We start from the raw sequence: 13,329 nt of genomic DNA, 5'->3' as shown, positions 1-13,329 counted from the left end.
CCTCAATGAATTTTGTAGGTCAACCCAAGTTAATATAGTAAAATTAAATATTTTTTTATTTTAATATTAAATAAAAATATTGTTCAATTTATAATTAAAATTTATGTTTTTAAAAGACATATTATTAATACTTGAATTTTCTTAAGTTTTAATTTTTTTCCGCTCTAATCCATGGTGTAACTGTGCCAATAGTTAAACTTAAATTAGATCAACTTTGTACCGTATCTATGAATAAAATCCCCAAAGGACTATTACTTCATTTGAAATTGAAAGTTGAAAAATCTTTTGCACTAAAATTAGAAAAATTTTGAATGGTAATTGAATGATTCTAATGTTATGTTTAATTAGTGTTTTTAAATAAATGAATAAATACAGGAATAAAAAAATATTTAATTAAAAAATAATAAAATATATAAATAATTTTTTTATATAGAATAATTTTAAATTAAATTTTTATCATTAAAAAAAAATTAACGCGTTCCATTTGTGCAAGTGTCTTGGTCACTGACGTAACCAACGGGCCTGCCAGCTCAACCCCTTGTCCGGAGTAGGATGGTGGGTGGCTGTTTTAGAAAAAAAAAGTGAGGCTTGCAATTCAAAAAACGTGGAAAAAAATAAAATAAAATCAAGACACATGCTTCTTATAATGCCTTAAAGAGAGAGAGACAGGAAGACAATATGGTTTGGTTTAGCTTCTCGTTGGTTAGATTATAATTGAATTGGTGTTAAAAAGAGAGCATAGAGTTGTTTAGTGAAGGAGGGATTGATGAGTGATTCTATTCCTAATCCTGTCTGGACTACTTGCAAGGATGCAGCAGGAATCGCCGGTGATCTTCTTTCTCTTTCTCTCCCTGATTCTGTTCCTAAATTCTATGCATACATTGGATAGTGTATTTATGCTTAATCAATTTATCGGCCCTTTTGGTTGACGATTAAGGATTGTTTAGCTGCTTGCAATTCTAAGTTTGGAACTCGAAACAGATGTCAAATTACATGATATGATTTATGAAATGAGTGTATTTTCGCCACGTAAAATAAGAGGGAGAACCTAGAATTGGAATCCAATTTGAGTATTTTGTTTCTGATACCAGTACTTTTTAATTGCTGCAGGGAATATCTTCGCTTTTGGGCTGTTTGTATCGCCTATGTAAGTTCTTCTTCCGTCCTAGGCATTCCTTGACCACGGAGATTGTTGTAATTCGTCCCTTGACTAGGTTTTTTTTTTTTTTTTTTCTGTTGAAACTCTCAGACCAACATATAGGAGAATCATCAGAAACCGGTCAACAGAACAGTTCTCGGGGTTGCCATATATATATGCGCTCATGAATTGCTTGATCTGCATGTGGTACGGCACGCCCCTCGTATCTGCTGATAATCTTTTGCTTGTCACTGTCAATTCATTTGGTGCTGTATTTCAGTTAGCCTACATTATCCTGTTTACAATATATGCTGAGAGAAGAATAAAGGTATTTATCCCTTCAAATTTGCAAGCCTTATCTGCATTTTCTGGGTTCTACATGGTCATTCACTTACATTTTCTTCCAATTGTTGCTAGCAGGTCAGGACGTTAGCTTCGCTGCTAGTTGTGCTCGGCCTATTTGCAATCATAGCCGTAGGAAGCTTGCAAATAACTGATCGAATGATACGTTGGCTCTCAGTTGGCTCATTGACTGTTGTTTCTCTCATATCAATGTTTGCTTCCCCGCTATTTATAATTGTGAGTAAATCAATAACATTAGCCTTAGTATTTCCTTCCAGAAAACTATTTACCGTAAATTTCTTAATCTCGTATTGCTTTTTGCTTATGTCTCCAGAATTTGGTGATCCGAACAAAGAGTGTTGAATTCATGCCATTTTATCTCTCCCTTTCCACTTTCTTGATGAGCACCTCTTTCATGCTGTATGGACTTTTGAATTTCGATGCCTTTGTTTATGTAAGCTCCCCCTGGCACATTCATTATCTTCTCCAGCAACCTTTATCTTTTCCCTTTTTCCTCTTTTAATACAGTAGGCTTAATGTACATGCATTATAATGTTCTCCGTATTTAACACAAATTAATTCCAGCAATCATAATTATGTAGCTGTATATGAATGAATTTATTGTATCTATAAATTCTCCCACTGAGACTGATTTTCCTCTTTAAATTGCAGGTTCCAAATGGCATAGGCGCCATTTTGGGAATTATCCAATTAGCCCTATACGTTCACTATAAGAAGAAATCCACACAAGACTCTATAGAACCCTTGATAGCTTCGCATGCATAAATTAACATGCTGAAATAAGAAGGTGAGGAATAACTGATCTCAATTCAATAGTTTTGTTCTCTCTAATTGCGTGATAGTTCTCTTTTATGAGAGGTTGAACCTTTTATATGCCTGGGTTATTTAATATTGGGGTGCCAGGGCATGTTAAACTTCTGTTGTATGAGAAATGGAACTTCTCTGCATATCTGAATGATTTTAAATGGGTTTGTTTATCCAACTTCCTAATCAAATAATAACAAGAAAAGCCCTAGGTGGGCTTGTAAATGGGTAACATATCCTAATTCATGCTATTTAGTCATTGTTGCGTGTGTGCGTACACATTGGCTATCAAAATCCAATGTGCACTGCTGATGTGTGGATCCATAATTTTTATTATTGCCTTTCATCTTTAAATCTGTTAGCATTGTCTATACTTTCCATGCCAGGGTTGATGTACATCGTCTAGTACATTCTTTGACTGAGGATTCGTTTATCGAACCTCTTCTGCTGAATGAGGCCTATGAGAAATAAAATCCTATAGAAATAAACCAGCAACTCTGCTAAATAGGCAAGTTCCTTAATAGACTCACATGATTAGAGGCATCTAGACAGTTTTATTCATCAAACTGTGATAATTAAGTGTAAGAAACAAATAATGCATCCGTGTCACAAGTCTTATTTGGCTTCTTCCTCTCCTCTTTTGTGTTTGTTTCTGTTTTCATCAACACAAAAAGAAAGAGAGGGAGGGAGAGAAATAACGTGTGGATTAAAAAAAATCAGACAAGCCGCTTAAGAGAGGAAAGAGTTATCTCCGTTGTAGTCTAGGTCAAGTGAACTGCTGAATGCGGAAAAGAAATCACATTATATTGCTCACTCATCTCTTATGGGGGGGTCTTTATCTCTGTCTGGTCATAGAAAAGTTGTGCGAGCCAATAGCATCATCCTTGATTTCTCCCTCCATTTCCAAGATGGTAGAGCAAGGGATGTCTCGTGTTTTAATAATCTCATTAGCTGTTGATGTCTTGATCATATACTTTTCTGATTTCAAATGTAAGGAAAAAGTCTTACATGTAGGCCTGTTCTTCGTAATTCTGCAGGATAATCCATGGCGGGTCTAGCAGCTCATAAAGCTCATGTTACTGATCCTGTGTTAGCTGAGGCAGTTACCTGATTGTTTGCTGGTCACTTTTGTTGGTGGTGTTCCAGAAAGGTTGCAGAAGTTCTTGCAAGAGTGTTAGTTTGGCAGTGTTTGGTCTTGAGAATATTTTTTTCTCAGTGATGATGACCTCCATTTATTGAGGACTGCTTTTCCAAGTTGCCACTTTTCCTATTGTCCCTCATCTTCTTCAATTCGTAACTCTTCTCACCATTCTTTTTCAATATTTGATTGTACCACTCGGAAGCCTCGTATGTTTCTTTACCTGTTGCTCTCCTTCCTATTTTAATCTTGTTTCATCAGTTGCTCCATTCTTGTTGTAATCTTGAACATCATTGTTCCTTCAAAAGCAAAAATTGAGAAAAAATGATGCTGTGGTGGTGCCTTGGTGGACACAGCATTCTTTGGGTAACATGATGATGGTGGTATGTGCTGGTAATGTTCACTGTCAAGTTCTAAAAGGGAAGCTTAATAGATCAATTCAATATCACCGGGAGTGTCAAATAATTATATATTATATAGTTCAACTCAATATCAGTTGGACTCGCAATGAACACAAAACAAAAAAACAAAAAAAAAATTATTTGGAAATTAATAGATATTTATTGGCATTTCATGTTCATTTCTCAAAGAAATCTAACGGAGCCCACATTTTTTATGCTATTGATATGTTAGGGATAAATAATAACTCTATGTCGCATAATTACCCATCTCTATTTAATCCAAGCATTAATCCGTGGGACACATTTTGTCTCTTGTGTGAGCAAGAACAAATATGCGGTGCAATGTGACCATAAATTATCCCATATCTTCTTTTCTCTCCTAATTTATTTGGGTTTCTAGAAAACGTAAATAGAAGCAAGGAAGGTGAGCAGCATATAATGTAACTGCACAGCATTGTATGAGGGTTCTTGTTGCAGAATAAATCTGGAAAACAATTCTTCAATTGGAAATCCCCCACATGATATCACTCTCTTGTCATGGTTACAAGCATCAACATCACCTAAATACTACGGCAATAGCAAATCCTTCAGAGTAGTTCTCAGAACAGCTGCTGGTTTTTCCTGCAACACATATAACAGCAAGATGCAACAAGATGAAATGAATGTTTAAAAGTATAATAGCGATTACTTTTTAATTTTTAAAATATTTTTTGTTTAGAAATATATTAAAATAATACTTTTTTATCTTTTTTTTTTAAATTAATACATTAAAACAATCTAAAACAACAATAATTATTATTGTTGTCGTCCATGAAAGCAACAGAGATCAATTCTATAATACAGGATGAGTGTGGTTAGCAAAGAAGCATTGCTCTCCTTTATTTACCTCGTGAATATTTTCTTTACGAGAAGATGTGAGAGAATGATCAAGCAGCCGCCCTCTTTCATCATAGAGAATAAGACCACTATACCTTGGAAGCTCACATTTCTCTCCCATTAGTATAGGCCTTTGCCACACTGCTGACAAAGAGTCAGGGCTTTGCCACCCCATACTTGACTCGCACCTTCCTAACCCAAGAACCGGTGGTGGCAGCAGCATCCCACTGCCACTCCCACTACTTCCCTCATCCCATTTGCTTGCTCCACTCCACCTCATTGACTCCATCAACACCCTCCTTATTGTGATCCAATTGTTAGAGCCAGGCTCGGGCTCAGACCACCGTTTTGAGCTACCTGTGCTTGGGTCTTGGTTCACTGATCTTTGCTTTGTTTGGGCCTTCCTCTTAAGCATGATTGCAGCGCAAAGCGCAATGACTGCAAGGGCTGTGCAAACAAATAAGAGAACTGCTTCTTGGGTTGTCAGCTTCCATTCGTCCTCCAAATTCCACAATGCTTCCATAACTGGTTAGTATGAGTGTGAGACTGGGTGTTACTGATGATATCTATCATGCTAGGTTGCTGAGCGTGTAGCTTGGCTATATCAGGGTGTCTGTGATGACCTTCACGTGAGGTCCACCGCTAGCTGGGGTTAGGCCTAGTGGCTGCTCATGTGTAGTGTTCCCTTGTGTTCTAGCCGTTGGAAGTATCTCACCGATTTGAGCTAATTAAAGCACCTCACGAGGGATATATGTATGATATGCAAACAATACATGACACAGATGCTTGACTGCCTTCTGTGTGGTTTGAGTTGGCCTGGTTTAATTGACTACTAAGCTATGGGAGGAATCACATTCATGAAATTAAGCAAATAGTCAGAGCCGATTTTCACATCATCCCAAGTCTGAGTGCTCTATGGAACTTTCAAAATCTGCATCTTGTATTTTGCTGTAGAGACACCCAATTATCATCCACGATCGCTGAAATTCAAGAACATGCAATTGGTACACAGATTCCTCTCCCCTTTAGAGTATCTTTAGCCGAGCACATCCTAAGCTTCTTATCGTTGACAATCATGAAGCAAAACACCATCGACCATTACAGTATGTGACTTGCAATTCGTAGTTTGCAACATATAGAAACAAAAACAATTGACTTGGTCTTTCTTTCTACCTGGAATTGAACCGCAAGAGAACCAATCTGCAGTTTGAAAGTAGTCAAGATATGTCTCCCTTCAGAGGAAAGTTTTGAATTCGAGGGAGGCAGAGGTAGATGCAATGGAAAGGTCTCCCTTCCTACCACATTGTGAAAAGACTACTTTCACAAACCCTATCAGTTTCATTAGCTTCAACAAAATATATACACAGAGACAAAACTGAGGATGGTGCCATTTTCCAATCTTCATCTTGATTGAGGCCAAAACTTCAATCTGGGGTTCTATTTTATCCTTCATTTTCCAAAAATCGCACAAACAAATGAATCAATTTAGCATAGTATAGCTTCTCTACAAAGCACCCGTATTGCAAACTCTCACGCCCTTTTGAACAAGCAACAGAGACAGTAATTTACCTTAGAATGAAGAAAACTCGAAAAATGTCAAGAATTCCACTCTGATACATTTTAATATCTTCTCTCTACATGTTGTAGGGTCTTCAAAGACAGTGAGCATCCTCGCCGCCACTGAACATAGAATAACATGACAATATGTGTGCTTCAGCAAAATATGAGATTAGAAACAGTCGAATGAAGAATACTGCTATGATTTGCAAGAATACACCGACTAATTTGCAACTTAATCAAGATACTAAAAGGCTGCAAACACAGTGAGTTGTTTCCTTGTTTCAACTAAGGTTTTCTACTATATGTTCACCCTGAGAGATCAATGGTGCTGCTAACACAATAAGTGATTTTTCCACATAAACTGCACAAAGCACACCAACACCATCACGATAGAAATCAATACCTAGATTTTATCTGTAAATTGCAGAAAGCACAGAATCCAAAACATTAAAAAATACCTTAGCTTCTAAAGAACCCAGATGAGAAAGGGAGCCATTGAAGCAAGCAAGCAGAAGAGCAGAGACTGAAAAAAAAACACAAAAAAATTTGGACCATTTCTCGATTTGTGCGTGTCATCCTTGCGCAGGGGCCATGCTAATCTTCTCTGTATCGTTCCAATTTTATCGGATGTCCCCGAAGGGACGAGCTAGTGTTCTCTGCTTCGCGTATACAAACTTTATTAATTCTCTCTAACCAGCCGATGTGGGATATCTAGTCCCGTTGGGACCACGCGTTTTGGTTCGTTCAGTTCGCTCTCAACCTTGATCACGTCACCATCCGTAGGGAAATTAAATATTTGAGCCTTTTAAACCGCAGGCATTAATTATGTTGCATTTAATTAAAAAAAAAAAAAGAGGAAAAGGAATAAAAAAAACTGTCCTCTCTTTTCTTCTCTTCTGGGCATCCTAAAGGCCTCATTGCCTGACCATTTTTTTTCCCTTTTCCTTCCACATGTTCTCGCTCTCTCTCAGCCCCAGTTGGGGATGGACCCCAGGCGCCATGAGGACCTGCCCGAATTTCCGTCTCTCTTCCTCATCATGTTCTAGGCTCATCTTGCAGCGCAACAACAAGACTTCCAATCTTTATTAGCTGACTACCTGCGCCCAGCTGCAACCCATGTTACGTTAAAGCAGGATTTGGAAGCGGCTCAGCATGCTTCGCAAAGGATTGCACATTGTGCGGATGCATTTCATTCAGACAAGGATGTTCAGATGAGGGAATTGAATGACAAGTCTGTACAGATGGAGATGGATCTTCGTGGGGTGAAAACTACGCAGAATGAGCTTCATCATGTACAGTCAAGGGCGGAGCCAGGAATTTTTTTTATCCCGGCTACGAACAAATAAACATAAATTATCACTTTATTAATGATGTATGAAAATTTTTGTATTATAAATCGAAGAATGAGCTAAAAAACTATATTTCATACCGATAGGAGCTCAACAGCTGGCAAAGATATGGAGTTCAGCAGGTGGTAAAGATATGGTAAGTACGTGAAATATTATAAAGTTTGCTTGAGTATTTATTTATTTATTTTTATTAATATGAATATCTGGATCAGCTTATATATATCTCAACTAATCCTACAGGTCCTGAAGTTAAGGACCATATAAATCTTTAGTGGTCTTAAGATTTGTGGGATTCGAACTAGTGATATTTAGAAATCAAATCTAGAGCTTGACCAATTAGACTACACTCCTCGTGGTTGATTGAGTATTTATTAGCTACTATAAGATGGGGCTAAAGAGTAGAGAGTATTTGGGAACACGTGTAAACCATGTTCTCTTAAAATTTATTTTTTTGCTAAAAATTAATTTTTTTGGTATGTTTTGAATCATTTAGATGTGTTGATTTCAAAAATAATTTTTTTAAAATAAAAAAACATCATTTTGATATATTTTAGCACGAAAAACACTTTAAAAAACAATCGCAACCACGTTCCCAAACTTATTTTTTTAATTTTATTTTTTAAAATTAAATTTTTTAATGTTTTTCTATGAATCAAATACATATAAAATGGGTTCTTTTATCCGGAATAGAAAATCCTAGAAATTTATTCAACGAGTAAGAAGATAAATTAATGGGATGTTAAAGGTTAAAAAGCCTAATAAAAAGGTACGAGGCTAATAAAAAATAATGCAGAGGTAATATTTACATATCCGGATTTGAAAAAAAATAAATAAAAAGGTTATATTTATAATTATAAGATGGAATATTATATTTTTTTTAAGATTTATTTTTCTACTTGGGCCACAGTCCGCCTTAGTCTTCCATGCTCCTCCGCCCCTGTGTACAGTGTGAGCTAGCTTGGGTTCCCTTGACCTGCTGTTGAGTAGTGATGAAAACCATCAATCCCATGGGCCATGATTGATTGGCTACAAGCATATTACTGCTTAACTTTCTGCGAGTAGGCAATCTTTTATTTGTATTTCCATTCCCTCGATTTTGTTTCCCAGAACAAATCTTTTTAATTTCTTTTCTCTGCAAGTACACTAGTAGCTTGGTGCCAATCTCTTGGTTGTTGCATATGATAGGCAGCCTTTTGTAATCAATCGTTGAGGCATTTCAAAGTCATGAAAATAGACTACATGGGTTGTCTTCCGGTTGCGTTTTTTGAAGCAATATGAATATTGCCAGCGTATTATACGTTGTATTTCTTGGTTTGCTTCTTTCTTCTTCTTCTTCTTATTCTTCTTCCTTCCTTTCGTGCTAGTTTTTGGGCACTTTCTGATCTCGGTAGTGCAGGAGGTTGAAATAATGGGACAAAACATTAAATGAAGGGATTGGCGATGATGATTTGATGTTGACTTAATTTTATGAACTCTGTAATGTAAGAGTGACGAGCACTCTAGGAAGCAGCATTTTGACAGGGTTACACTGCTGGAAGGATAGGGGGAAAAAATGTGTTGTGATGTTTAATTTATGGAGCTATATTGCTTATGTGAATGTGTTGGCAGCATCATCAGTCATTTGTCTTGGCCATATTCCTTTTGTTTATTCTGGATAGGTGTTATAAGCAAATGTGTTGGAGAATTGTCCTGCTTTTCGCTCACTCTGTGGTTCACAATTTTCTTTACCTGATAAAATCTAAAACTGGCATTTGTTTGCTGAGCTTAGAGGAGTGTCCATAGGATGGTCATTAAATTTTCAATCTGGATAGGGATCGATCCCTCCTACCTGCACAACAATGCTGAGCTTAGAGGAGTGTCCATAGGATGGTCATTAAATTTTCAATCTGGATAGGGATCGATCCCTCCTACCTGCACAGCAATGCTGAGCTTAGAGAGTGTCCATAGTTTGGTTATTGGAGTTGCAATCTGAACAGGGATCGATCCCTCCTACCTACACAATCTAGATAAGGAAATATAGTATTTAGAGCCTATAGTTTACAACAACAACCACTTCAAGACCAATAATGTGATGCTTGTTTGTCTTCTCACAGGGTCATTTTCTGTCTTGATTCTTACTTTTCAATTCAGTATGCTAAATATTTTACTGAATTGTGTTGAAGTTGAAAATTATTTTTTTTCTGACATTTAGACTTTTAGTCTCTAGAAAAGTTAATATTTGACTGAGCAGTTTGTGTTAAACAAAATATTTTAGTTTATTTTGAAGAGATGTAGAGGATTAATGTTCGGCTAGCTTGTATTGATGCTTACTTTTTATTGTTTTCCACTGCATCAATATTTTCTGGCATTTATTCTTTACTATATTTCTTGGAGAATTGGAGAATTGGAGATGGTTCGAGTTGCAGATTCTTCTGTTAGAAATCGAAGACATGAATCCTTATTTTGTCCTCTCCCCTGAGTTGCATCCTTTACTCAAACATTAACCTTCGTTTATCAAGTACTGGATGCTGATGGTGTGTTGACGTATATATGGTGTGTTTAATAAAGGTGATCTTCGTACAAACCTAAACAATTCTAGATTTGTTTGACGTGATTCTCGGGATTCCTGAAAAAAATTTGAAATTTACTACATTCATTGCATATACGTGTTTTGAGAAACCCAATGGCGTGGTACTCATACATGTACTCCAAAAGCCTCTTGATATCCCTCCTTTTTTGGCTGGAGTTTGGTGGTTGTGGAGACAATGTTACATGGTTGCCTTTGGCGAGACCTATGCGAGTGCAGATTGGTTGATCAAAAGGATCCTCTTGTTGGAAGATGATTGTCTCAGAGCATGGACCCAAGGATCCCTCCGTTGGTGTCCTGGAAGGCTACGTGAAATTGGATGTTGACGGCAGTTCCTTCAGGAATTCAGAGAGAGTTGGATTCGGTGGTCTTATTAAGGACATGGAAGGTGCTTGGTTGGTAGGCTTCTCTGAATCATAATGTGGAGGCTAGATTTGCAAAAATCGAGTTATTGTTGGTAGCAATTTTGTGTGTGAAATGTTATTGTTTCTACCTATTATCGTGTTCATGTCAAACAAATAAAATAAAATCAATGTATTCGCAACTATTAACTATTGAACAAAATGCAAGAGACTAAAATGCCAAGTAAATTTATATGGCAACAACATAACATTCATATTTGAATAAAATGAAGCATAAATCCATAAAATATTTTAACAAAACACCTTAATAGCAATGATCCACAAAATACACACATAACAGTTTACAACAAAATTCACCAATTTGTTTGCTACATTCTTCAATCAACACAATTGAGTTCAGCACTGGGATAATGCAAATTTACTAGTCTGTAATTTTAGAAAATATAGATTGGTCAAAGTATATGCATTATAATAGTAGAAAGATCATGTATATTAAATAGAAACACATGTGTTTATGTCGAGGGTTGAGAGAATGATGTACTAGCATCACTTCTGCCAACTTTGGAACCTCTAATGCCTAAAAAAAAAAAAAAAAAACACTAGTTTCCCTATTAACAATACTAGATTCTCTGGATATAAAAGACTAAAATAGCCTAAAAGAGGGGGTGAGTTAAGGTTTTATCGACCATTACCGTATGTGACTTGCAAATCGTAGTTTGCAACATATAGAAACAAAAACAATTGACTTGGTCTTTCTTTCTACCTGGAATTGAACCGCAAGAGAACCAATCTGCAGTTTGAAAAGTAGTCAAGCTATGTCTCACTTAAGAGGAAAGTTTTGAATTCGAGGGAGGCAGAGGTAGATGCAATTGAAAGGTCTCCCCTTCCTACCACATTGTGAAAAGACTGGTAGAATACGAGTTAATGCTTGTTTCTGTCTTCATATCGCTCCCCTGCAAGACCATCCTGGGCAAAGCCACCAACCTGACACCTGCTAGGATGAGGGATGATTGCCACCTTGTAAACAAAACAACCAGCAAGAAAAGTTTGGAAAGACCATAGAAGCCTGCGTTTAGAAACTTGTACTAATCATCATCAAGTAATGCCAAACCTTCTAAATTTGTCTACCTCAACAGAATAAACTGCTTCTTAACCATAGTTCTTGTATATTTGTAAACAAAACTCTTATTAACTGCATAAAATATAAAACGCCATCAAGATTGAAATCACTAGCTAGATTTTACCATTAAATTACTGAGAACTTGACGGTGGTGATCCTTGTCAACCAAATCTACACTGGACCGAGATATCCCAAGAATCCACCTAAGGGATTTTGCTACTTGGAGAGAAAAAGAAAAAAAGACTCAAATAATATACACTAAATCTGTAGTTTGTGATGGGACAATCAATAATATCTGAATTCAAAAAAGGGTCATATTAGCAGAGGAGATGTATCATGATATTGAAGGCAGAATCCAGCTCAACTCCTATCAGTTTCATTAGCTTCAACAAGATATACACAGAGACCAAACTGAGGATGGTGCCATTCTCCAATCTTCATCTTGATAGAGGCCAAAACTTCAATCTGGGGTTCTATTTTATACTTCATTTTCCAAACATCGCACAAACAAATGAATCAATTTAGCATAGTATAGCTTCTCTACAAAGCACCCGTATTGCAAACTCTCACGCCCTTTTGAACAAGCAACAGAGACAATAATTTACCTTAGAATGAAGAAAACTTGAAAAATGTCAAGAATTCCAATCTGATACATTTTAATATCTTCTCTCTACATGTTGTAGGGTCTTCAAAGACAGTGAGCATCCTCGCCGCCACTGAACATAGAATAACATGACAATATGTGTGCTTCAGCAAAATATGAGATTAGAAACAGTCGAATGAAGAATACTGCTATGATTTGCAAGAATACACCGACTAATTTGCAACTTAATCAAGATACTAAAAGGCTGCAAACACAGTGAGTTGTTTCCTTGTTTCAACTAAGGTTTTCTACTATATGTTCACCCTGAGAGATCAATGGTGCTGCTAACACAATAAGTGATTTTTCCACATAAACTGCACAAAGCACACCAACACCATCACGATAGAAATCAATACCTAGATTTTGTCTGTAAATTGCAGAAAGCACAGAATCCAAAACATTAAAAAATACCTTAGCTTCTAAAGAACCCAGATGAGAAAGGGAGCCATTGAAGCAAGCAAGCAGAAGAGCAGAGACTGAAAAAAACAAAAAAAAATTTGGACCATTTCTCGATTTGTGCGTGTCATCCTTGCGCAGGGGCCATGCTAATCTTCTCTGTATCGTTCCAATTTTATCGGATGTCACCGAAGGGACGAGCTAGTGTTCTCTGCTTCGCGTATACAAACTCTCTTAATTCTCTCTAACCAGCCGATGTGGGATATCTAGTCCCGTTGCGACTACGCGTTTTGGTTCGTTCAGTTCGCTCTCAACCTTGATCACGTCACCATCCGTAGGGAAATTAAATATTCGAGCCTTTTAAACCGCAGGCATTAATTATGTAGCAATTAATTAAAAAAGTAAAAAAAAAGAAAAGGAAAAGGAATAAAAAAACTGTCTTCTCTTTTCTTCTTTTCCTTCCACATGCTCTCTCTCTCTCTCTCTCTCTCTCTCTTAGAGGATGTGAGAGAGAGCCCCAGTTTGGGATGGGCCCCAGGCGCCTTCCTCGTCATGTTCGAGGCTCATCTTGCAGCGCAACAACAAGACTTTCAATCTTTATGAGCTGACTACC

At 36.9% G+C, this 13,329-nt stretch overlaps 2 protein-coding genes and 2 non-coding genes across 13 annotated transcripts; 1 reads left to right on the top strand and 3 right to left on the bottom strand.

Moving 5' to 3' along the window:
* Window positions 1–598: 598 nt before the first annotated feature.
* On the top strand, window positions 599–3,813 carry LOC133703762 (bidirectional sugar transporter SWEET2-like). 2 transcript variants are annotated; one of them, XM_062128404.1, is made up of 7 exons: window positions 599–827; window positions 1,111–1,147; window positions 1,250–1,466; window positions 1,556–1,717; window positions 1,815–1,934; window positions 2,153–2,288; window positions 3,343–3,813. In XM_062128404.1, exons 1-6 carry the CDS (start codon window positions 767–769, stop codon window positions 2,264–2,266), a joined length of 711 nt encoding a protein of 236 aa, XP_061984388.1. In that variant the 5' UTR covers window positions 599–766; the 3' UTR covers window positions 2,267–2,288; window positions 3,343–3,813. The 2 variants fall into 2 exon arrangements, with proteins under 2 accessions (XP_061984388.1, XP_061984389.1); XM_062128405.1 differs by having other exon boundaries at window positions 601–827; window positions 1,559–1,717.
* Window positions 3,814–4,280: 467 nt separating this feature from the next.
* On the bottom strand, window positions 4,281–13,035 carry LOC133703764 (uncharacterized). Of its 9 annotated transcripts, none has more exons than XM_062128412.1 (5): window positions 12,732–13,033; window positions 12,584–12,634; window positions 12,283–12,393; window positions 4,731–6,167; window positions 4,281–4,465 (listed from the first exon to the last, which is right to left on the bottom strand). In XM_062128412.1, the coding sequence occupies exons 4-5, from the start codon at window positions 5,241–5,243 to the stop codon at window positions 4,412–4,414; spliced, it is 567 nt and encodes a 188-aa protein (XP_061984396.1). In that variant the 5' UTR covers window positions 5,244–6,167; window positions 12,283–12,393; window positions 12,584–12,634; window positions 12,732–13,033; the 3' UTR covers window positions 4,281–4,411. The 9 variants fall into 9 exon arrangements, 6 of the variants coding, with proteins under 6 accessions (XP_061984396.1, XP_061984391.1, XP_061984394.1 ...); XM_062128407.1 differs by lacking the exons at window positions 12,283–12,393; window positions 12,584–12,634; window positions 12,732–13,033 and adding exons at window positions 6,290–6,641; window positions 6,739–7,045 and having other exon boundaries at window positions 4,731–5,779; window positions 5,894–6,167; XM_062128410.1 differs by lacking the exons at window positions 12,283–12,393; window positions 12,584–12,634; window positions 12,732–13,033 and adding exons at window positions 6,290–6,400; window positions 6,591–6,641; window positions 6,739–7,045.
* On the bottom strand, window positions 6,821–6,923 carry LOC133703994 (U6 spliceosomal RNA). The gene has a single exon (XR_009843962.1). It is a non-coding gene; the product is annotated as a U6 spliceosomal RNA (small nuclear RNA).
* LOC133704005 (U6 spliceosomal RNA) lies at window positions 12,812–12,914 on the bottom strand. The gene has a single exon (XR_009843973.1). It is a non-coding gene; the product is annotated as a U6 spliceosomal RNA (small nuclear RNA).
* Window positions 13,036–13,329: the final 294 nt, after the last annotated feature.

This window comes from Populus nigra, chromosome 9 (assembly GCF_951802175.1).
Source record: "Populus nigra chromosome 9, ddPopNigr1.1, whole genome shotgun sequence".
Lineage (NCBI taxonomy): Eukaryota > Viridiplantae > Streptophyta > Magnoliopsida > Malpighiales > Salicaceae > Populus > Populus nigra.
Note: the sequence above shows the minus strand (reverse complement) of the source record. Positions and strands in the feature narration are given on the sequence as shown.